Below are 25,823 nucleotides of genomic sequence, written 5' to 3'. Positions count from 1 at the left end.
AGTTTGATTCCTGGTACCTCTCTCCCAAAAAAAGAAAGAATTTATTTTCGTACAATATTTACTGGTTTTGCAAAACAAAAAAATCATAATATTACAGTATCTATAATTAAAAACAAATCATTTGTTTTAAAAAATCAACTTGCAAAGAAATGTCCTTGATCTTTTATAATTTTCATTATTATTATACACACATATTAAAGTAACTGTTATTATATGTATGCAAGATTGTTACCCCAACTGAAATACTTTAAAATTTTGTTGTAGTTTTTTCTTTCTTTTTATCTATTAATAAAATGGATTTGAAAAAAATAAAAATAAAAAAACAGTAACTGCTATGGTACTAGCTGCATCAAAAGTGCTGAGAGCTACTACCTGTAGCCCCTGCCACTTGGGAGACTGAGACAGGAAGATCACTTGAGCCCAAGATAAGGCCAGCCTGGATGACACAGCAAGACCCTGCCTCAAAAGAAAACACAACAGGACTGGGGATTTAGCCCAGTGGCATAAGCACCTGCCTGGCAAGCACAAGGTCGTGAGTTTGATCCCAGGTACAAAAAAAAAAAAAAAAAAAAGGAAAGAAAGAAAGAAAACAAAACAAAACAAAAAGGTACTGGGAAAACAGAGTACCTTATTCCCTTGCCTCCTGTGGAAGATAGAAATAATAATGTTAGAAATATATAATTAAATTCTTGATTAGTTGTTGGCAGGAAGTAGTAACTAAGGAAAAGACTAGAGAAAAAAGTAGGGTCCCGTACCATGGAGCCTGCTTTCCGGGCTAGACCTAAGGCTTGGATAACCATGGAAACAGCTGTTAAAATTAATAAAAAAAAAAAAAAAAGGGGAGGACCCACCTTAGGGTCCACCTTCTGCGACTAGATCCATCTTCTAAGTTAAAGGTAGCTAGGGACCAGGATGCCTAGGTCTAAACACAAGGGGAAAAATACTAGGCAACCTTGCTTATACACAGCAGGGCCCCAGGTATGTGCCCAATGGTCTTCTGCCAACCCCAGCCCTAATCACATCACTGACTATGCAGATTTGACATCCTTCAGGGTTTTGGACACCATGAGGGTTTCCCTAAGGCCAGGTAAGATCAAAACCTCCACTGACCGACACAGGGCCTGAGTTGGGCCCCTCCCTGGCAGGCGTCATACCTCAGATCAAATCCTGGATCCTGTCTCAGTCCTAAGCTGAGTACTCTCCACACCAAGTGCCCCTGGTGCCACGAACTCTTCTCACTGACCAGCCCGCTCCCACTCTGTGGAGTGGATCTTGTCTTTTCTCTTGCAAATAAATCACTGTTTCTGCTACTACTCTTGAGTGTCCTGCTTAGTTCTTTGTTTAGGACATCAATTCCTGGATAAAACCCCTTACCAGGTAACAAGCCTTCTAATTTATTTTCTTTCATGAATCCAGGAGTTACATTATGCAAATGTGACACATACAAACAGGAATCATTAAAATTTATCATCAAGTTCTTTCCCTGACTTTATCCTAGAGGAAAAGCTTCCTGTCTTCACAGGAAAAGAAAAAAATCAGAAGCTTTTTAAAATTTTTATAGATAATTTTTGTAAAACTACAAATGGGGCTGGAAATAGCTCAGGAGCACAGTGCCGGCCTGGCAAGTATAAGGTGAAAGAAAGAAAAAAACTCTAAATGTTGATTACAAAATACTAGACAGGCTGGAAAGATGGCATCCTGCAAGGAAGGTTCAGCCCCCCCCCCCCCCCCACCTTGCGGTGCAGAAAGGGAAAGGCAGAGGCAAAGGCAAAGGCAGGGGCAGAGGGAGACGGGGAAGGAGAGGCAGCTCTTGGAGATTCAGCTGTGAGGCAAGTGCACACAGATGGCCTGGTGGTATTAAAGATAATAAACATTATCAAGAAAAAGGACAAAGAACCAAGGTGGATGGAAGTGCTTTTGGGCCTAGCTGTCGAAGATCAACTTGCAATAACTAACTGCTTCCCCTTCCCAGCACACAGAGGATAATGCTGAGTTTGATGAAGTCTAGCATCAAATGGAAACGATGCAGAGCCTTCACCACATAAGCATCGACCATTTCCCCATGGGCTCATTCATCATCTGGGCACTTCTGGATTCTCAGGTCAGTTACCAATATGCCACTGAAGAATCTGCTGTTCTCAGTTACGATCCCTTTAAAACTGCAGAAGAGTCTCTTGCTAAAGGCCTACAGACTGACTCCTAAGGAGATGGAAGTCTGTAAAGAGAAAAAATTTTCCCCTGAAACATTGAAAAAGCCAAACATCACCTTTGAGCACATGTTTGAAGAAGTGCCAATTGTAATTAAAAATTTACATCTGAGCAGGGCGTGGTGGCACACTCCTGTAATCTCAGCACCTCGGAAGGCTGAAGCAGAAGGATCAGTGCAAATTTGAGACCAGCCTGGGCTACAAAGGAAGCTCAAGCCTGCCTAAACTGCATAGGAAGACCCTGTCTCAAAAAAGATAAGAAAGGAAAGAAAAGAGCGGTTGGGGATTTAGCTCAGGGGCATAAGTACCTGCCTTGCAAGCGTGCAGTTTTAAGTTCGATCCCGATATCAAAAAAAAAAAAAAAAAGATGGTCAGTCACATCTGATCTATGTCCTGACATGGGAGCTCGAGAATTGCTCAGCCTTGCTAGCAGCAGTCATCTGAGGAAGAACCTGCCACTGCTGATGATGGACAGGCTGGATGAAATGAGCCAAGATACAGTGAAGCATGACAGGTACATAAGGAACACCAGCAAGCAGCAGCAGAAGCATCAGTACCAGCAGCACTGTTAGCAGGAAAATGTGCAGCGCCAGTGCCGAGGAGGACCTGCCCAAGCTCTTCACACCCCACCAGGCCCGGGCAGGACGGACTTGCCTCTCACTGCAGGCCACATTAACACGCACTGCCAGAGCACGGCAAACTCTTCAAGGCTCAGGTTCTTCAAGAATACAGTTGAGACAGGACATTTCCAGAAGAGGAGTTAAGGTGGCCTGCTGAGGTCACACCAGGGCAACTCTCCAAACAAACACAATTTTGTTATTGTTGTTGTTTTGGTACCGGGAATCAAACTCATGACCTCTTGCTTGCCAGGCAGACATTTATACCACTGAACTAAATCCCCAACCCCAAAGAAATACCTTTATATGTTCATGTCATTGCTATTTTTGGCTATACCATCTTTGTAGCCAATAATAAAATAAAACACAATTGTGATAAAAAACCAATACTAGAAAAGATGAAGAAACTGGGGGGTTTTTTTTGTGTGTGTGTGTATGTTTTGTTTTTTACATCGTAGCAAATAGAGCAGCTTGGAACAGAAGTTCAAGTTTGAGCCAGATTCTTAGGTTCAAATCCTAATTCTATCACTGATTAAATAAATGACCTTGAATTCCAAAATAGCTCAGTTTCCCATCTATAAAATGGGAAACTGAGGTATAAAATGCTATAAAATAGCTCAGTTTCCCATCTATAAAATCTATAAAATGGGTCCACCACAGAAAATGAGACTTAAATCAGTGCCCATGCATATTGCTTAGAATACTATAGTATTTGATCCATTAAATGGTACAGGACAGACTGTACCTTATTAGAAAATGCTTGGGACTAAGGCATTTCAGATTTCATATTTTTTCAGATTTTAGAATATCCAAATCTATCTTGGGGATGGGACCCAAGTCTAAACATTAAATTCAGTTATGTTCCATGTATATCTCATACACATAGCCTAAAAGTGATTTTACACAGTATTTTTAGCACACCTATTTTTTTTTTTTTTGTCTTTTTCCTTTTTTATCGGTACTGGGGATCAAACTCACAACTGCCTGCTTGCAAGGCAGACGCTTATGCCGCTGAGCTAAATCCCCAGCCCCCAGTACACCTATTTTTTGAATGAAACATCACAAGAGATCAAATTTGGAATTTCCCACTTGTTGTATCATGTTAGCTCTCAAAAAGTTTCCAATTCTAGGGCATTTTGGATTTCAGATTAGAGATACTCAACCTATATATAAATGGTAGTGCTATTATGAATATTAATATATTAATAGTTCAAGATAACCTGCACAGTAAAAGATTTGAAACACACATTAGAAATTTCAGCTGGGCATGGTGGCACATGCCTGTAATCCCAGCACTCAGGAGACTGAGGCAGAACTGTAGCAAGTTTGATACCAGCCTGGGCTACAAAGTGAGCTCAAGACCAGCCTGAACGGCATAGCAAGACCCTGTCTCAAAAAGACCAAAAAAAAAAATTAGAATTTTTCCGATTTAAGAAGAGTAACACAGGGCAGGGGATATAGCTCAGTGGCACAATGCCTGTCTGGCAAGTACAAGGGTCCTGAGTTCAATTTCTGATACCAAAAAAACAAAACAACAAACCCACAAAGCACATATATATTACATAGCATCCCGAGCTGGAACTGGACCACCATCCTATAATCAAATACATTCAAATTCATTACTGTAATGCAACATTTGACTACCACATTAAATGGGATTAAAACCATAATGAGCCTCTAATCAGTTTTGGTCAGGTTTTGCTGCCAAATTCATTATAAAATTTTTTTCTAGCATTCTGTGGATTTCAGAATTGTGTATAAGGGGTCTGACAATAAGCCTAAACTGCTTTCTCACTTTAGACCCCCAGAAATAGGCCTCTTGTATAAAAGCCTGGCTATGCAAGGAAAGGAGAGGAGTTAGAAACTCTAGAGATCTTTGTCAGTGGCTAGGACTCACACTTGGGCCATTCTACTGCACAATGACAGGCTGTGTCAACAACCAGTAACCCTGCGCATGGTGCAACAGCCAAGAGCTAATTCAGTAAGTACACTACATTTTATTCCAGGTGGACTCAACAGACTTTGCTAAATACAAAAGGCATAGGAAGCTATCCTATAAAAGAAAGGAGAAACAAATACTTACTCTGAGTAACATACGCCCCAAAAAGAATCCACATGGAAGCAATAAGTGATCCGAACATCAACATGAAACCAATGAAGAGCCAAACTCGAGCACCTGTGTAAAGAAGACGCTTTGTGACTTTGCTCAGTTTTGCAGCTCCATAAGGTTTCAGAGACGCATAACACTGGGAGCAATACACAGTGTGCATGTCAAGATAGTCACATATTTTATATATGTCTGGTATTACAGTTAACTCACTGAAGATTAAAAAACCTAAAAGAAGTTAGACCATTATCAGGACAGAGAAATTACCTTTTTTCTAGCTGAAGAAGCTAATGCACAAGTAACCGAGGCAACCTTCATTGGTAATTACTTAACTAAACTGGCTCATTAAACCCTAATTGGAAAACCATCTTGTTACGCATATTATCAAAATAACTGCTCTGTAAGAGCACCAAACACACTCTAGTGCTCATCAGGCAGGAAAAAGAGATTCCAAATGAACAAGGACCAGTACATCCCTTTCTAATCTAAGCTTCTGCAGTGACACCACTGCTCAATGTAATATAAATAGGGCCATTCCTCATAAGCACAGTTGGACTTTTATAACTGAAGGAACCAACCTAAGCCACACACGCTTTAAAAGCTCAAGGTCAAAAGTATCTCTTCAACCGGGGGTATACAGGATTCTAGACTCTCAATAATGTAACCGTCTGGGCCCTGGAGCAGATTCAACACATCTTAGGAAAGTAGCCTAATACTTGTATTAGGCATAGTGACGGCCTCTCACCCTATGGAAAAGAAATGAAGCTCTGTTGATATGAAAATAAAACCCTAGCCAATTTCCACAACAGAAAATGAAATGTCCCTGTACTGCAGATATTCTGGTTTCGAGTTTTTGTTTTGAGATAGCATCTCACTATGTGGCTCAGGCTGGCCTTGAACTCATGGCGATCTTCCTGCCTCAGCCTGCCAAGTGCTGGAATCAAAGGCATGTGCCACCACACTCAACAACTGCAGATATTCTACTACTAAGCAAACAGAAACATGAATTTTAGACATCAGATATGCAAGAAACATTGGTCAAATCTCAGCAGTGTTAGAACAGCTGACACTTGAAACAGGTGTCCAGGTGATTGAATTTTACTAAAATACTAAACAGCAGATCTCTAGAAGTATAAGGTCATGTTTCATTCCACAGAGAAGACAACCCTTAAACTACAGGTAATCATAGCTTTTATCTCAAGTGAGTAAAAAGAACCATCAAAAATCCTTACAATTATTTTCCATCATAGCCTTCATATAACCCTATATATGTTTAATTTTCTAACAAAATTATTGTGCACTTGTTTTTTAGACAGGATCTTACTTTATAGTGCAGACAGGCCTTGAACTCACTATGTAACCTAGGCTGGCCTCAAACTTGCCATGATTCTCCTGCCCCTGCTTCCTTCCTGCTGGAATTACAGGCATGCGTCACACGCCCAGCTTCTTATTAACAGAATTAAACAAGAAAAACACTTACCTTGAAAAATGAGGATGCTTTGTTTGACAAAACATAAAAACTAACATTTTTCCTATTTTGTTTGACTGTCAGGAAGCTCAGATTTAAGATTACTGAACAGTTAAGAGAATGTATTTTATACTAGATTCTATATACAATCATTATTTCTACCTAACCCTATACCTTTTACAGATTTGTTACTTAAGAAATCATTTACTGTCTATTTACAATTTTGATACCTCCCTACAAATTCCTCTAGGAATTAAATGGAGATAGTTTACAAATCAGTTATTTAAGTAATATAAGAGCTTAGTGTAGTAATGCCTAAGTTGGACTGTAAAAAATTCCTTCTTAAATTTTGAAGTTCTACATAGAACTTGAACTATGCACCACATATAAATGTATGGTTTAACTGCATGGGAACACTCACAAAATGTAACCATCACAGAATGAGGGTAAAAAAGCATGAGAACCAAAGGGCACAGGGGTGCACACCTAGCACTCAGGAGACTGAAGCAGGAGGATCGCCACAAGTCTGAGGTCATCCTGTGAGGTCATACAGTGAGTTCAAGGTCAGCCTGAATTGAATTACACAGCAAGATTCTACCTCAAAAAAAAACAAAAAAAACAAAAAAAAACAAAAAAACAGAGAAAGGCAAATATAAATGCCATGTTTACTTTTTTTTTTTTTTTTTTTTTTTTTTGTGAGACAGGGTCGTGCTATGTAGCCTACTCACTATGTAGTCCAGAATGGCCTCAAATTTACAATAATCCTCCTGCCTCGCTTACCTAGTGCTGGGATTATAGGTATGTGCCACTACAGCCAACTACTGTCTGCAGATAAAAATAATAGGAACAACCTACAGCAATGTCTGTAAAATATTCAACAAAAAATCTTGATCAAATAAATTACTGTAGTCTCTGTACATACATTCTGAAAGGATTTTGCCCTAGATAGGACATTTGAGCAGTGGGAGGTGGGACTAAGGGAAATTTACCTTGAGGTCATTTTCCCCGCCTCTAGGCAACTTACTTATGGTGCAAAGAGGGTTCCAACCAGCTACTCAACATCAGCGATGCCACCTTTAGGCACCACCCCAGACAAAAGCTATATGTATGCCCCCCACACCACGTGCCCAGCAGAAAAAGCCAGGCCCCAGGGGTCATGGAATTTCTCTCCGCGTCCTTAGAATAAAGGCCATTTTCACTTTATATTCTCCTTCTCTTTAACCACACTGAAAATCCTATCACATTCACTTGCTATTACTGCTGTTTTTGTTTTCTTTACCCTCTCTTACTTATCAGGGCTGGGACACAGGATATATTAAAAAGTGAGTACACCTATACATGTGCCAATGCACGTGCGCACACACACACACACACACACACACACACACACACAGGTATTATGCACTTTTACCCTAGGTTCATTTGTCATTGTCACTACATTCCCTCCTTCCCAATTCTCCACAACTCTGAGAGGAGGTGAGGTTACAAAGCATTAAGGATTAAGTAGAAAAGAAAACTAAGTTTTTCATAGCTCCTTTATTTAAAATGTTATGATACTCATGCAATGACAAGCAAAAATACCAAAACACCACCCAGGATTTGGAGGCAGGTTTATTTATGTTGCTGGGCACTGATCGAGATCATTCTCAAAATATCAGACCCTGATCTCTGGTGGTCTAGGCTTATCTGAGATAAAAAAGCAGGAAGCACAGAGGCAGAATGGCTTGTCAACTGGGCATTGGCTAGTATAATATGCATGAGAGTGACTAGCTATGCATCACAATAACCAGTTGTTTCTTTTTTGGTACTGGGGCTCAAACTCAGACTTTGTGTTTGCCAAGCAAGCACTTAAGAGCTAAACACCAAAAAAAAAAAAAAAAAAAAAAAAAAAAAAAGCTAAACACTGGCCCCAAAGATTCTGGGGGTTCTTACATTTTGTTTTTTGTTTTTTTGTAACCAGTTGCTTCTAAGAGACAGGAACAACTAGATTTGGAGCAGGAACTGTTACCTGGGCAACTAACAAACTCAAGTAGACTGGCTGGAAGCAGGGGCATTTTCTGCTACATTTTCCTCCTCTTTTAGTTTCCCTACCAAATCCTTGCTGGGCATGTTACAGTGATCTTCTGAGAATGCCCAACTAGCTTTTTTTTTTTTTTTTTTTGTACCAGGGATCGAACTCATGACCTCGTGCTTGCCAGGCAGGTGCTTAGCCACTAAGGTAAATCCCCAGCCCCCAACTAGAATTTGCACCTGTCTGTTTGTAACATTACTCTGGCAAGATAGTGAGGGAGATATCTGATCTAAGAGAGTATCCAATGTATCTTAGATACTCATCAAATCTTGGTCAATTGTTCTATTCTCTTGGGGCAACTGTCCATAGAATTTAAGGAAAAAAACACAGCTAACAGGGAGCAGCAAAGCAAGGACCAGGACAAACAGAATCCAGGTTAATTAAAAAAACCACAGATGGGGGGGGGGGGCAAGTCTCTTCAGAGTGAGCCTTAGAGGAGCTGTCCGTGTAAATTTTTCAGCAAATTCTAAGGCTGAATTTCTGAAACTTGTAGAGGCAGTTAATACGTATCTGGCTTTTATGTGTGTACAGGAATATCTACAGATATAGCTGGTCTTTTAACTGATCACAAGCTGTATGTAATTTTTAATTGTGTGTGTGTGTGTGTGTGTGTGTGTGTGTGTGTGTGTGTGTTTTGGTACCAGGGATCAAACTCAGCACCTTGCACTTGCCAGGCAGGCACTTATGCCACTGAGCTATATCCCCAGCCTTAATCTACATTTTGAGTCACCCCTGTTACATATGCAGGCCTGCTGTCACTGCCAATGATCAAGGATAGGTCATATCTAGGGATGATTTTTTATAAGACCCTACAAACTTTGTCTTTTCAGTATGGATAGGGAATGGGAGGTCAGGGCCAGTGACAGATGCTGAAGCCTGAGCTTCAAGCTTCAAGTGCAGCAACTTGAGCTTGCAGAACACACAGTGGGGCAGGTCTGGTGGCTGGGATTGATGTTTCAATCAGATCCCTGGAAAGGGCTAAGCCTCGGGGCTGAATTATTTTGCATCTTTGATGGCAGGTTTCCAAACAGCAGTCTGCTGTGCAGATCATCCCTGCAGGAGAGTTTGGGCCAAAATAATTTTGTCTAAGGTGACCACAGTGTATTTAGCATGTCAGACACCATTCCCAACAGAGCCACTTCTACCTGTAAATAGGATATACTTAGCATCTGTCAGGGATCAAACTCATGACCTTACACTTGGCAGGCAGGCACTTAGGCCACTGAGCTAAATTCCCAGCCCCAGGGGGTCCATTTTTTAGACATCACATAGCATGCAACTCCTAGACAGGTAGATCTCAGTCTAAGGAGAGCTTATCAGCTTTCCTGATCAGAAGGACAGTGGCTATTACAGCTCAGAGGCAGAGCAGGGAGGCAGCCCTTGGGTGCTCCCAAGGACTGAGTCTGAATAAGCATATAGAAGCCAGCAGTTTCAAGAAATTTGCAGTTTCTTCCTTGTAACCAGTTTCTGCCAGATTGTAGCACAGCTCTTGTGTCTTTTCAGCAAGCAGGTTGAGTGTCATTAATCAGAAGTGCTTTTCTTTCTTTTTTTTTTTTTTTTGTCTTTTTCGTTTTTATCGGTACCAGGGATTGAACTCACGACTGCCTGCTTGCAAGGCAGGCGCTTATGACACTGAGCTAAATCCCCAGCCCCCCAGAAATGCTTTTCAAAGAGGACACAAGTCGGGGCTGAAGGTTTAGCTCTGCAGCATAAGCGCCTGCCTTGCAAGCAGGCAATCGTGAGTTCGATCCCCGGTTCCAATAAAAAGGAAAAAGACAAAAAAAAAAAAAAAAAAAAAAAAAAAAAAAGAGGACACAAGTCACAAGTTTCTGAACCTCTGGGAGGTTGAATCCAGGTCAGTTGCAAAGAGGGCTGGCTGACATGAACCAATCCAAGGCAGAAGAAGGGCATTCTGAGGTCCAAGCAGGCTGTAAGTGTCAGAAGACAGAGGCAACATATACAGATATTATCAGGCATTTGGGCCAATGCAGGCACCATTCTTCCTCCCCAGGTACAGTCAGAGTCCAAATCAAGTCCGGCACAGTGAACTCAAGTGTAAGGGAGGCTGGTCACATCCCAGGATAGGTATAGGGCACTCAAGCGTGTACAGGAATTCACGTTTGATAAAGTATCTATCAATCTCACAGGATCTGCTTTGGTAAAATTTCTTTTTTAGTGGGGTCTCCAGTGGGTAATTCTAGATATGTTTATTGGCTTTTTACCTCTCTCTTAGGTCTACCAGGAGAGCAGTGTGGTACTGATTTACGGTTTCATGGCCCTCTGTTGCATTACAGCCCCAGTTTTGATGTATTCAGGGGAGGACTGTGTTCACCCAAGTATCAGTATCAATCACAGTGGTAGGGACTTTTGACTTTAACCAGGCATGAACCCCATATATAAATATGGTGACATTCTTCACCATTAAACTGAGTCAGAAGGAGTTGCTAACAGTAGAGCAGGAGGCTGTGGTGCAGGAGACAGAATGGGCGGTGGTAGCACTGAGGCTGGCAGAGCAGCCTGGGACTGATGAATGTATGAAGGACCCAGGTCAGACTTGGGGTCCTTGGGCAGAAAAGGGTAAAGATTTTCTGGCTTGGGCTGAACCTGACAGCCTCTCAGATGGCCTTGTGGGTTTGTTTTGATGACTAGGATTGCTTTCTTGTTATGCAGGACCAAGATGTAGAACCAAGGTGGGAAAGCTTTTAATCGCTATGGCAACTGAGTTCAAGTGAGCTGGCCTTTTATCGTGGCATCTTCCCAGTTGAAGGAGCTTATGGGAGCAACTCACAAATAGAGGAAGGCATCTCTTCTGTGTTGGTGACAGCACAGTGCTCTTGCCCGAGGTGATTATCAGTCTATCACACTGATGTGTGGCTGGATGACTATTTGTGCTTTTCATGATATCTAGGGTCAAGGTGAGGCAACACTGTTGATGTCCAGGCCCAGAGGTGAGTCTTTAAGTCTCTGCCTCTGGGAAGAGAGTTTTGAGAACTTCAGGATTGCAGTTATCTGTCTCAGGTTGATGCAGGCATCATTTTCCTTTCAGAGAACAGTCAGAGGGTTAAACAAGAGTGAGGCTGACTGGCTAGGTATGAAGGCAATGTCTCAGGTTGCAAGTTTGTGGCTGGCAGAAAGGGCGAGACACAAGAGCCCCTGTTCCCCCAATGATGTTAACTTTTTTAGAGAGGGAAATTTTGAAGGCAGAGAGTTCTGTTCCATTGCCTCCCAGGGAAGTCACAGGTTTATCTCTGACTTCTGTAATGACCACAAGCTCTCAGGAACCTGATTTGATAAGAGTTCAATCTGTTCTATCTATTCAGGTCCAACAAGGCACACTTCATTTGTCAGAGCTGACAGTCCAATTGTCCTCAGTCTGAATGTGTATGTCAGAAGGAAGTGTCAACAGTCATCTCAGGTGAGTGTTAGATGATACCATCCATTCTAGATAAATATGTCTCTGGAGGGCCTCTTCGGCTGAATGCAGCAATGAACTGAAATGGTTTCAACTGGCTGGAAGCAGGCGAGTTGGCAGTGAGAAGTGAAGTTACAGGTGGTGCCATGGGTGAATTCTCAGGAAGAATGTGCCTCTTTTTCCCTTTTTTTTTTTTTAGATGCAGGGAGCAGTTTGGTTTCATTTTTAATTCTAAAAGCCCCTTTTCTTGCAGTCAAGGAATTTGGGTTTTCACTAATTCTATCTCCCTATGTTGTGGCCTCCTAAACAATGGCACAACAGACAAAGGGTGGGTGCCCCTCAGAGAGAGACCATTCAGATGCCCACCTGGCTGTGCCCCTCACAGGGACTTAAGTGTGACTTAGCTAAGGAGGGTGCAGGGCCTCCATTATGCCATATGTTGATTGCTACAGAACCACAGGTGAGGGCCCAATCAATTACCATGACCAGTGCTTCCAAGTCCTGGTGCACAGATGTAGCAACATACTGCTTATGCTGTCTGGGCCACTTTCTCACACATTCATTCAACAAGCACTCAGAGGTTCAACATTCCAACCTCCTATCCTTTGAAGGTGGCCTTAACTAACAAGAGTTGATTAATCTCTTCTGCTCACACTGAGTAAGGCTAACAGACTAACTGGGGTGCCCCTTGGGGTTTTACCAGAATCAAGCTGGCAAGCAGGCAGACAGACAGATAGACAGACATTGGGTGCTCCTCCCTTTGGATTTTGATGCAAGCTGCTTGAGTAGGGAACTGAAAATCCTCCTTCAGATCTCCAAGGGGACTCCAGAAATCTCAAGGGCACACCTTCCCATCAAGGACCTGGAGAAACCCTTGCTCCATGTACAAGGGCCATGACTGATGACCAAAGAGGTCAGAAAAGTCAGTCTTCCCAGCTAATGCACCAGATGCAATGGCAAGCAGAAACACCAAAATAACACCCAGGATTTGGAGGCAAATTCACTTACATGGACAGGCATTGATCAGGATCATTCCCAAAATATCAGACTCTAATCCTGATGGTCTAGGGCTTATCTGAGATAAGCAAGCAGGAGGTACAGAGGCAAAATGGCTTGTCAATTGAGGAATGATTTATGAAGTGTGCATCACAGTGACCTGTAGCTTCTAAGAGACAGGAGCAACTAGATCTGGAACCAGAAACTATTACCTGGGCAACTAACAAACTGAAGTATACTGGCTGGGGCCAGGGGGCATTTTCTGCTACACTCAGAGATAAAGTGGTGAAATCTGTTAGCACAGGGTACTTATATAAAACATTATGATACTAACTGTAGAATTTCAATGATACAAAATTATAGAAAAAGCAAAACTATAGTGATAAAAGGCAGATGGGTAGTAGCTAGGAGGTAAGGAAAGGAAACTAACTCAAAAGGGTAGAAGGACACACTGAAAGAAATGGACATGTTCTGTAAGCATTTATTAAAATTCACTAAACTGTACCTTTTAAATTTGTATGTTTTACTGTACATAAATTATACTCAAGCAGCCCAAAAGAAATAGAAGATACCATATGGCACTGAACCAAAGGGACCAAATGGCTCTGGGCTGGCAACATACAGAGAATAGCAGCTAAAAGCATAGCCCCTGGGTCCAGACGTGCTCAGATCTACCACTTGCTCTGTGACTTTGGCCAAGCTATGTAAGACCTCTATCCTTAGCTCCTGCATCTAAAAATGAAGACATGTACCAGGCAAGGTGAAACATGCCTATAATACCAGTACTTGAGAGACTGAGGCAGGAGGATGACAAGTTTGAGACCAACCTGGGCTACACAGTAAGCCTACAGCCAACCTGAAGAACATAGGATGACCTGACTCAAAAAATAACAACAGAAAAGGACAATGAGAACATTTACTTCATAGAGCTAATGAGCTAATACTATGAGCTAAGAAGCTAATACTGGCACATATTCAGGGCAGTCTTTGACATATGTTAACTATTCTAACAAATATTTGGTTATTCTTAATCATCCTTCAAAATTCCTCTCCCACCTACTACAGACTTCCAACTGTGACCACAAATCACTTTTCCTGCTCCTTAAAGATTAGAAACAGTACTTTCCACTGTGTGCTTTTTACATGGAGCACTGAAATTCCACTGAGAACAAACTCCTGGATCCTAAGAGAATCTGTTATAACCTAAATAAAGAAAAACACCATTGTATAGCAATTCAAAAGAATTCAAGCCACAAATTAATTCATTTGTAGACAAACTGCAAGTTTCTTATACACAATTTCACTGGCATCTGTAGATGGCTATTCACGCAGTCAGAATTGAAGGTGAAAAGCGCTGTAGTCCTAGCTGTGCCAAAGCAACTGTGAGATTGCTTTACTGATAAAGTTATCAGTAAAGAACATTACTGGCCAGCATCATGGGTAAGATTAAGCCCATCCTCAGCACTACAACAATAACCTGGAGGCCGGGGATTTAACTCAGCAGCATAAGCGCCTGCCTGGCAAGCAGGAGGTCGTGAGTTCAATCCCTGGTACAAAAGAAGAATAACCTGGAGTCTATAAAGCATTGTTTTGGGGGGCTTGTTTTTTTTTGGGGGGGGGGGGTTGTTTTTGTTTTTTTTTTTACTAACGGAACTCAAACTCAGGACCTCACACTTGCCAGGCAGGCACAGTGCTATATCCCCAGCTTGTCTTTTTGAGACAGGATTCACTCTGCAGTTCAGGCTGGCTTAAACCCACTTTACTGTAGCCCATGCTGGCATCAAACTCACAGGATCCTCCTACCTCAGCCTCCCACATGCTGGAATTACAGGCATGCACCAGACCCACTGATTTTTTGAACAGAAAAATTTTATCTATACTTTGGGCATCATAATATGACAAAAACAGTTACTTTAACTTTCAGAAGGATTTAAATACAACTAAAACTTTTAGGAGCTGGGGATTTAGCTCAGTGACATAAGCGCCTGCCTTGCAAGCACATGATCATGAGTTCAATGCCCAGTATCGATTAAAAAACTAAAACACATCATTCATACCAGTCCTGAATAAAGACTCATATGGGGCTTTGGTTATTTGAAGCCTGCTGCTCATGTGCCTGTACGCCCTGTGTTGCCTATATCCAGCAATAGTCACAATGCCTTTACCTGTTCTTCCTAGACAGCCTGTTTCATAGCTGTCGCCTCTCACCTGTGCATTGGACACAGCATTTATCCTGGAACAAAACAAAGTCATCCAATTAGCTTTGATGTTATTAACACATTTACCTAGAAGAAAACAGATTACTTCCTTTAAAAGGCCAATATTTAAACATATCTTTAAAAAAATTCTATTGGACAGAAATATTACATTAGTCTTTTTTTCTCCTAAGGTATACCCAGAAAACATTTATTTTAAGAGATTTCTGGAGGGCTGGAGATTTAGCTCAATGGCATAAGATGAGTTCGATCCCTGGTACCAAAAAAAAAAAGAGATTTCTGTAGCCAGGCATGGTAGCACATGGAATATTACATTATGGAATCCCACTACTCAGAAAGCTGAGGCAGAAGAATCCTGTGAGTTTGAGGTCAACCTGAACTGTATACATAGTAAGTTCAAGGTCAGCCTGCATTACAGAGCAAGACCTTGTCTAAACCTCTCCCACCAAAAAAGGTACCTGACTTATATAATGGTTGATATATGGTATCAACTTGAGAAGTTCATAAAAATTAAGCCGTTCCGGGGGAGAACTACCAGCAGCTCCTGAGATCTGTGCCATGCTGGAACTTAAGACACTGGGAAACCAAGCAAGAAGCTCGCCTCCCAGGTAAGCGGCTGCGGTGTGGCAGACTGTGGCCCTTCCAGGGGGAAAAACCACCAGCAGCTCCTGAGATCCGCACTATGTTGGAACTTAGGACACTGGGAAGCCAAGCAAGCACCTCCCCTCCCTGGTAAGCAGTGGTGGTGTGGCAGACTGTGGCCTTCCAGGGGAAGAACCACCAGTGTCTCCTGAGATCCATGCCTTGTTGGAACTTAGGACCCTGGGAAATCAAGCAAGCAGCTCCCCTCCCTGGCAAGTGGCTGCAGTGTGGCAGACTACGGCCCCTCCAGGGGGAGAACCACCAGTGTGTTCCACACCATTTTGGAACTTATGAAGTTGGGAAACCAAGCAACCAACCCGCCTCCCTGCTAAGCAATAGTGAACCTACCGGTACACGGCCTAGAGTCAAGCATCCCACTTCCTTTACCCCCCTTCTCCTGTCCTCCAGTTAGCATATAGGAACCAGAAATCTAAGCATCTCCTGGGAGGTTGACCACAGCAAATAAGGGGGATTTCCTTCTACCATCTCTTTTTATTACTGTTTTGCTCTATTCTGATTAATGGTACTGCTCTATTTAATAGATTAATGGTACTGCTCTATTTAATACTCTGTTTTGATAAGTTCTATAATGTTCTGTGTTTCATTTTATTTTGATATACATGATTGAAAGAACAACTATTGTAAAGATAATGATATATACTGTGATACCTATTACTGTTATCCCGGTAACCTGCTGTGAAGTTCTGTACCAATTCCACTATACTGTCTCAGTTGGCTTTATTCTGTCTTGTTCTGTTGTATTTTACTACTTTCAAAATAAAATTAATTAAAAAAATTAACTAAGCCACTCAGCCGGGAGCTAGCATCCTTACTTTGTGAACATCCTCACTCTGTGCAAGAAGAGTGCACCAAGATGATGTGAATGCTACACCAACCCAGGAGAAAGGGAGGAAGCCTGTTTACAATATAAGGCAGAAAAAGAGGCTTGTTCTCCACTCTTTTGCTCTTACTGCTTATGCTGTGTTCTGCTGCCTTGAACTGTTGCCCCTTTGCCAAGTCACCCCTCCTTGGAGTTAACTGATCACAGACTGAAACCTCCACCAACTGTGAGCTAAATGAATAAACCAACCTTCCTTTAACATTGAGTTTCAGGTATTTTGTCCCAGCAACAAGAAAAAAGTAACCAAGACAGATAAATTTAGCACTCATTCTCAGTTTAAAAAAAAAAAAAAACAAAAAACACAGGTATAGTGGTATATACACACAATTCCAGTTACTCAAGAAACTGAGGCAGGAGGAGTACAAGTTCCAGGTTGGTCTAGCCAATTTAAGGTGACTGTATTTCAAAATACGTAAGTGCTGTGGGCTGGGAATACAGCTCAGTGGCATGGTGCCTGCCTGGCAAGTGTAACATCCTGAGTTTGAGTCCCAGTACAAAAAAAAAAAAACATAAAATCAATTGATACTACATGTCATGGGTTATTTCTGGCCTTTCAAAATACGTAAGTAATAAAGTGCTCATCTACTACCCATGATACCCAGGTTCAACCGCCAGTGCCACAAAAACAACCTTAATCTACTGAAAACACAAATGTATAGTGTTAAAGAAGAAATTTATCAATAAAATTGAAGTTATTCAAGAAATCACTGATCAAAAAAATTAAAAAAAAAAAAAAAAGAAATCACTGATCACTAGGGGAAAAATATTTTTTTTCTTTTCTTTTTATCGGTACCAGGGATCGAACTCACGACCGCCCGCTTACAAGGCAGGTGCTTATACCACTGAGCTAAATCCCCAGCCCCAGGAAAAATATTTTTAAAAATTCTTAAATTGAGAATTACCTTAATACTTACATGAAGAAAGCCAACGTGGAAAACACACCACAGGTGTGAAAAGTATGGTTCAACTGTTCCGGCTTGGGATAGACCACCGCTGCATCAATCATTATCCACCAACCTGTAAAAAACTGAAGCCACAGCCCGAGACATTACAACACTAAACTCTTCTTGGAGTAACGTTCTTCTATTCCTATACAGGAAACAAAGACTTCTACTTTTGACTTTTGGATACTGAAATACAAAACAATCCCTTGTTTACCTGTTCTTTATTGCAGATGACTCAAACTGGAGTAAGATTCTGAAATTCTGTTCCTAGAGCAAGACAGAACCATAACTATATTTGGGAATGGCTTCTTTACTTCTTCCAGCCACCATACTTAGTTGGAGGGGAAGCTCTTAACTAAACTCCAGAAGAACCAACTCCCTGATTATCTGAAGCATGTCTTCTCTCCAGTCAACATTACTAACATCTTCCAGCAGTTTTGTTTCCACAAATACAATGCATGCTTAACAAAAGTCAGTTGTCACATATCCAAAACTATTTAGAAAACACAAACGGAGTTTTGCTATGAAGTTCAGACTGGCCTTGAACTCACTTTGTAGCCTATGCTGGCTTCAAAATTGCAGCAATCCTCATGCTTCAGCTGCCCAAGTGCTGGGATTACAAGCCTGCACCACTACGCCCAGTCTTCAGAACTATTTCACCTGCTCTGATCTTAGCTAAGTCATTTAATGTTGTATAACTGACTCAACATGAATTTGTAAAATGTTTCTAGTTAAACAAGCTGAACAGTTCCACATAAATGGAACAGATCTAACATAGACAAGTTGCTTCGGAATTTCTTAAGACAAATTAAATGCAAATGTGATGGTTTTCTTCTAAAGTCCTGATAAACAGTGAATATACAATCCTCATATTTAATGTACTTTTTAGCAAATGTTTGTAACATTTTTAATCTAGCTAAACACTTTGGTTAAAATGATCTTTATGTGTATCTAAAATGTATCAATAAAGTCTGATTTAAAAAAAAATTTAAAAACCCATTGGTTGTCATTTATACACTACAGGCCTTGATGAGCATATAGGCCAAAGCTGCGTGGCCCAGACATCAATAAACTCTCCCATTCCTTCAGCCACCAACCAATGACCACTGCATTCAGTGTTAGGCTCCCTCAGCTCCCTCATATCCACTTCCCACTTTGTGGCTAGGATCTAAAATCTTCCCCAAAAGACTCACTGTGAAGACGTGATCACCAGTACAGCAATGTTCAGAGAAGGGGACTGCTATGTAAGCAACTGGACCACGAGGGCACTGCCCTCATCAGTGGATAAAATGATGAGTTCAGGACTGAATGGGCTGTTAGCAGGTAGGGCCGGTGAAGGACCCGTCCCTTTCTCTAGCTCTCTCACAGTCTGTCATCCTCTGCTCCTGGCTTCCATGAGGTAAGCAGCTGGTGCCTGCCATTCCCTTCCACCATGATGTTTCTGCCTGCCACAGGCCTGAAGCAATGAAGCCATGTGATCACAAACTTCTGAAACTGTAGGCCAAAATAAATCTTTCCTCCTCTAAGCTGTTCTTCTCAGGTATTCTGTCATAGTGATGCAAAGATAGCTAACATAGGTGTCCAAGAGCAGCCTAAAATAGTAAAGAGACACTGTCCCTAGGCAAGGGAAATTCAAGACCAAGGTACAGCTATGTGGAGGCCTCCTGCTGAGATGACAAACACATTTATTTGCTCGATACAGACAGCAGGTGGCAGGGAACAAGGAGAGAGAAGTCAACCATCTATCTGGTGCTTGGCCAAAGCACTTTCCACATTCCCTCGTCAAAGGCCAGGGTGCCCTAAGTAAAGAGACACCTGGGGGAGTTAGGATCCTCACTGGGTTGTGTATTCTAAACTTGTGGGGTAGTGCGCCTGCTACAGCAGGTCAGGTTAAATAGCCTGGCTCTCCAGAGCATTTTGAATTGTTAAAAACCATGCATGAATAGTGTCCAAACTCTATGAAGTGAAATAACTGAAAAATCTGAAAATCATTTAATATAAAGAAGCCAGTCTAATTTCACTTGAGATCAATCCTGCCCTCCCTGTAAATATTAATGAACACAGTCATGGAGCATGTTTAAAAAAAAATGAAGAAAAGAAAAAAGACATCTAAAAGAAATCTGCACTCAGACTTCCTTACAATTATCTTCAGTTCCTACTTTACCCTACTTCATCTAGTTTTTCTCTATTTGATTCCAGTAGCAGAAGTATACATTGAAAAAAATGAATTTTAAAAATTGTAAGACATGCTGAAACCTGTATTAAAACAAGCAGGAGGAAACAAGGAGTGGTTGATAGCATGATAAAAGCAAGACTAGCTGTGATTGGTTTTTGCTTTGTTCTGTTTTTTGAAGCTGGATGATAAATTTAAGGGGTAAGAAGAAAAAGATCTTTTTTTTTTTTTTTGAGACCAGCAAGGGATGATCTTTATAGCATCCTCTATTTTTGAAAATGTTCTTCACATTTTCAAAATGTGAAGAATTTCTTGTTTTTTTTTTTTTTGTCTTTTTCCTTTCTACCGGTACTGGGGATCGAACTCACGACTGCCTGCTTGCAAAGCAGGCACTTATGCCGCTGAGCTAAATCCCCAGCCCCGTGAAGAATTTCAAAATTTTAAAAATGAAGAAAATTAAACACATCTACAATCCCTGAGGCAGGAGGCTCACCGTGAGTTCAAGACCAGCCTGAACCGCACAACGAAACCATGTCTCAGAAACACAAAAAAATAAATAAACTCATGGTTTCCTCCACAAATTTCTTCTTTTGTTTCCCTAAACTGTAGCTAAGGAAATCGCTACGGCAATCTTAGCTCACCAGAGGCGAAGAAACTGAGTGGCACTCTTGAGACGTGGAGAGAATCAAAATTTATTATGCCAGCAGGCCCAAAAGAGTTCAGCACCCCAAAGTCCAAGCCCAAGCATGAGGTTTGCAGGCCTTGTACAGGGCCTCTGTGGAGCTGTGGAGCAGGCTAACATACAGAAGCAGAACAATGGCAGTTATTCAAAGATGCCAGGCTTACAGCTCTGCACATCTAGGTGGCCTGGCAGCTGGGAGGGATGTAGCAAAGCTGTTTGATGTTATCACACAAGGTGCAGCTGGTACAGAGGGTGAAGCTGGTATAGGAAAGGGAGGAAAGAAGGGGTACAGTCAAGGAACATCCAGGTTGAAAAGTTCAGTTTTCCCTGATAAATCCACAGTCTTATGGCCTCCCTAGAGCAGGCACAGCTTCTGTTCTAATGAAGCCAGAGGTGCTTCTGCTGTCTACACAACCTGACTGTCAATGAGTCACAACACCTTGTGTTACATCAAATGCTGAGCTTTTGAGGACGGTAAAGTACTCACACATATACTGTATCACTAAGCTGAAAATCATAACACGCTACCACTAGAACTGAAGAAAAGGTAGTAAATGTAATGAATTTACCAAAACAAACCAGGGCAGACCCTGTTCTGTAACAGCACCTAGAATCCTGATAATTATCTACTGAAAACATCAGGGAAATACAGTACCTGGAAGAGTTTTCACAGTCCAAAGGAATCAACACCAATTTCCAGAGCAAAACATGAAAAATAAAAAGTAAAAGTCACCAACTGGCCTTCTCACTTACCAGGATGCCTGCGAGCACGGAAGCCACGGCGTTTCTTCTCTCACTCCAATCAATACATTCACATTCAGGCCATCGGAAATTATCTAGGAAGCCTGCCATTTTTATTGCTCAAACATGGATTTTTCATTAAATACTGTATCCTACAAACAAAACACAAAGTTATCAAACTAAGGAAATGTTTCTAAGAAGTGAAATATCCACTGGGCATGGTGGTACACCTGTAACCCCAGCACTCAGGAGGTTGAGGCAGGAGGATCACTGCAAATTCAAGACCAATTTGCATTACATAGTGAGTTCAAGGTCAGCTTGCACTAGAAAGTAAGACCATCCATTTCAGAAAAAAGAATAAAGAAAAAACAGTTCAAACCCAACCTGGGTAACTTAATGACTAGCAAGGCTTTGTCTCAAAATAAAACACATTTTTAAAGGGACTTAGGTCAGTATGAAGGAAATGAAATATCTTACTTTTTGTTTTAGTAGTACTGGGGATCAGACCTAGGGGCATTTTATCCCTAAGTTACATCCCTGAACTCCTTTTTTAAAAATTTATTTTGGCAGAGTCTTGCTGGGTTGCCCAAAAGGAAGCTGTGATCCTTTTGTCTCAGTCTTCTGAGAAATTAGGTATGTGCTACTATATCTGTTTCTTATTCCCTTCTTAAAGCTTTAAGCTATTGGGGGCTTAGCTCAGTGGCACAAGTGCAAGGTCCTGAGTTCGATTCCCAGGACCAAAAAAGCTTTAAGCTATTTTAGGGCCTATTCTATTATAATTAAGAAAAAAATCAGTATTTCAATAAGTTCCTATTGAGATAAATGTAGGACTGTGCTTAGACACAAGAGGGAGCTTGCTATATGCTAAATGGACACTGAGGTTTTCACGCCTGTTTGTGGGGTTAGAAGGGCAGCGCAGTGGTAGTGCACATCCTACCACAAGACTTGGAAGTCAATCTCCTACAGCATTAAAAAAAAATCCTTGGGCCAGAGAGCTAGCTCACTGACAAAACACAGCCTGGCAACACAAGGCCCTGAGTTCGATTTCCAGGATCAAAAAACAAATTAAAACATATAACCCTTGACTCTTTTCCCACTGACAGGTGGAGCTATGTTCTACCACTTGAACTGAGTCAACAAGAAAAACCAGTTAGCCAGAATACAGGAAACTATGCTATGTAATTTCTGCAACACAACTTCCAAGATTAGGTCATGGAAGGCAATGCAGCACTCACCTGGTTATCTGGAACAGTAATTGTAAAGTCCTGAGTCACCTGCAGAAACCCAGGGGTGCCATGCTGTGAGGAGACCACGTAAGGTGTTCTGGCCCACAGTTCAGTTGTGGTCCCAGCCAACAGCCACCATCAACTGCCAATGTGCGAATAAAGACAGGGCTATGTCGTCCTATCCTCGCCATGACATCAGTTTGAGCTCTCCTGTGTGAAATGCCAAACGTATGGAGCAGAGATACATCATTTTGGCTGTGCCCTTCCTAAATTCCTGACCCACGGAATCCAGGAAACAAAAAATAAAATGACTGTTTTAAGCCACCAGGTTTTGCAGTTCAATCTATGATGTAGTAGTAGGTAACAAAGGTCAGAAATGAGAAAAATAATGTAAATAAAGAATGACATGGCCAAGCACAGTGGGGCATACCTGTGAAAAACAAAACAAGGGCTGGGGATCTCGCTCAGTGGCACAGCACTTGCCTGGCAAGTGCGAGGTCATAAGTTCAAGTCCCGGTTTAAAAAAAATCAAGACAAAAGGATGGCATATTAGGGAAATTTTTTAAAACACAGACAGACTGTGTCCAAACGGGTGATTTAGAGCCACCATAAATTCTAAAAACAACAAATATGAAAACTATTTAAAAGCACTAGGGTACTAGAAAGCAGACAAAATCTGGAAGGGATTTGACTCTTGACAGGAAAAAAACACGAGTAGGAGCCATTTGTCTATTTGTTCATTTCTGGTTTTTTTTTTTTTTTTTTTTTTGGATGGGAAGACAGTTTTGCTTTATAATCCAGGCTGGCCTTGAACTCACCATGTAGCCTGGGCTTACCTCATACTCAAGAGATTCTCCTGCTTCTGCCTCCCAAGTGCTGGGATTATGGGCCTATGCCACCAAGCCTAGCAGGACACACTTTTGCACAGCTTTCTCCCACTTCCAACCACAGGGAATTCCTACGACACAAAGTGGTTAAAATTCAAGGAAAAATTCTATCTTACTGGCTTCAGATGTTAAGGATGGAGCAGCTAGAAATTGAGACGGGAAATCAGGGATAGAGTGGGTCACAAGACAAAATCCCAAACACTTTAAATTCCCTTTCAATTCCTGACTCACCCAGAAAGGAAACTCATGAAGAAAACTCGATGGTAGCCAGGAAAAATGAAAAAACAAAAAAACCCAGCTAAATGGAAAGAAGAGATTCCAGTTGCTGCCTGATACATTCTGAGTTCCTCCAGTGCAAAAGGGACTTTCCAAACATACTGTAACAAAGTATAAAACCAAGTCTCACAATTTCAAGGTGATCAGTCAATATTAAAACAAAAGGCAACATGGGAACATTTGATCAAGATATTCTACAAACATGTTTATCAATTGTTAATGAAAAGATTAGATATTAACTGCTTACAAGCAAGAATAAGGACAGTTGCTATCAATTTAAGATAATGCTTCAAGGTTAAAATAGTGAAAATCATTTCCTACAAGAAGTTCATCATAATCTTCATTTCCTACACACTAACCTAGTATAACTAGCCCTATAAGCAGTTGAATGGCTTTTCCACACACTGATTTATGAAATAAATTGAGGTCTTCCTCTTTTAGGGCTCCAACTGGATGGGTCAAGGACAGCTTGGGGCAAAGAAACACTGTAACAAATTTATATAAATTTGAGATGGGTTTTGAAGCACAAATTGTCAGATAACAAAATAAAATATGCAGACTTACGAGCCAACAAAGATGTAGGATATTTCAGAGAATGTTAATGATCAGAACCTGTTTAGAACAGCGTCATGAATATATTTTTTTTAGCCTACTCAAGTAAGAACTCTACCCTCTAAGCCGCATGAGAGCAAACCTGTACTAAAAAGAACCAGAATTTACACACTTTGGTTTCGGGGCCATAAAACCCTTGTCATAACTACACAACTCTGCTGTTGCAGTATGAAAGCAGCCACACGCAAAACATAAACAAATGGGCATGACTATGTTCCAACACCATTTGTATTTATAAAACAGGCAGAAGGCCAGAGTTGCCCACAGGTTATAGTTTACTGAATCTTACCCTAAGCAACAGGAAACCACCAAGTTTGTAAGCCAGAAAGTTACTGTAACATCTGTAATTTAGAAAGAGAATTCTGGGGGTGACAGTGTAGAAGAAGAACCAAAGAGAAATTTGAAAATGACACCTGTCATCATTCTAGACAGGCAGAGAATAAGGCTGTAAACTGAGGCCAAAGTATACAAGCAAAGGAAAGGGTTTTCAACTGAAAACTATTACAGCAGCATTAGCTATAGCTGGAAGGAGTCAAGAACAGTCATCCAATTCTTGGCCAGGTGCCCAGTGGCTACTGAGGGAGCATGAATCAAAACTGGGACTGCTAAAAGGGAGGCTGAGAGGAGAGCCAGCTTGGGTGTATATACTGGACATGCAGGTGAAGAGACCCTAAACACAGCTGACATAGGCATACATTAGAGGTTCTCAGTAACAAAGTGGTACCTGGAGTCATGAGGGCAGCTAAGGTATCTCAAGGAGAAAATGTGGAAGAAGCCTGAGAATAAAATCAGTATCAACCGCTAGTTGCTGTACCCCTTGGATTACTGTGCACCCAGCAGCAGAGCAGACTTACAACTGCAAACCAGACCCACACCTGCAAATAACCACAAACTGCTCTAGGGAATGTTCTAAATACTCACATAAGTCTTCCTGTGAGCAAGGCACTGGGGAGAAAATAAAGATTAATGAAACTTAGCCTTCATCATCAGGGGTCCACATGTTAACACAGAAATCAGTAAACTCTTTTCAAATTAAATCACGAACTGGGCACAGTGACACACCTGTAATCCCAGCTCTCTGAGAGACTAAGGCATGAGCATCACAAATTCAAGCCCAGCCTGGGCAATTCAGCAACTTAATGATATCTTGTCCAAGATAAAAAACAGTAAGAGGGCTGGACATGTATGATAGCTCAGTGCACAAGCCCTGGGTTCAAGGCCAGCACTGCAAAACAGTTCATTAATTAAAATGTCTATCACTTAAAATCTGTGGCAAAACAGTGGTTTAACAAAATATAAAATAAAACATAAACGTCATTCAAAGCAGTAGGTCTTGCTTGCCAGAGCAAAAACAACTAGACAAAATAAAACTATTTTCTAGCTGTCCCCATTACTACTGCTACTACCAGCACTAGCTATTACAAGTTGTTTACAGATGCTGGGCTCTTCTCAGACCATTCCAACTCTCACCCTTCGCAGAAACCATTACTTTCAACCTTCACAAACACGCTAGGCAGCTGCTATTATGATCTTCCCGTCACTGAAAAGGCTAATTTGCCAAGGTCACACAGCTAGCAAGGAGGAAAACGAGTGTACATCTGATTCCCAAATCTGCATCTGGGCCATGACACTGCACTGCTGCTTG

The 25,823-nt window shown here is 41.4% G+C and overlaps 1 protein-coding gene and 1 pseudogene across 5 annotated transcripts in view; one reads left to right on the top strand and one right to left on the bottom strand.

The window, feature by feature from the left end:
- Tmem50b (transmembrane protein 50B) overlaps positions 1 to 25,823 on the bottom strand; it is a 60,314-nt gene that overhangs the window by 17,633 nt on the left and 16,858 nt on the right. For 3 of the 5 annotated variants that reach the window (XM_063252482.1, XM_003467212.5, XM_023563974.2), the window contains exons 2-5: positions 21,190 to 21,329; positions 17,552 to 17,664; positions 15,044 to 15,111; positions 4,908 to 5,000 (exon numbers count right to left, since the gene is read on the bottom strand). In XM_063252482.1, coding sequence (XP_063108552.1) covers positions 4,908 to 5,000; positions 15,044 to 15,111; positions 17,552 to 17,664; positions 21,190 to 21,288 — 373 coding nt within the window. In that variant the 5' untranslated portion in view covers positions 21,289 to 21,329. Of the gene's footprint in view, positions 1 to 2,861; positions 3,003 to 4,907; positions 5,001 to 15,043; positions 15,112 to 17,551; positions 17,665 to 21,189; positions 21,330 to 25,823 lie in introns of those variants that run through there. The other 2 variants (XR_010048575.1, XM_063252483.1) reach the window with 2 other exon arrangements.
- Positions 1,066 to 2,853, top strand: LOC106027085 (eukaryotic translation initiation factor 3 subunit H-like; annotated as a pseudogene).

Source organism: Cavia porcellus, unplaced genomic scaffold (genome assembly GCF_034190915.1).
Source record: "Cavia porcellus strain 051 isolate PalLab524CR breed Dunkin Hartley unplaced genomic scaffold, mCavPor4.1 scaffold_7, whole genome shotgun sequence".
In the NCBI taxonomy this organism is placed as follows: domain Eukaryota; kingdom Metazoa; phylum Chordata; class Mammalia; order Rodentia; family Caviidae; genus Cavia; species Cavia porcellus.
Note: the sequence above shows the minus strand (reverse complement) of the source record. Positions and strands in the feature narration are given on the sequence as shown.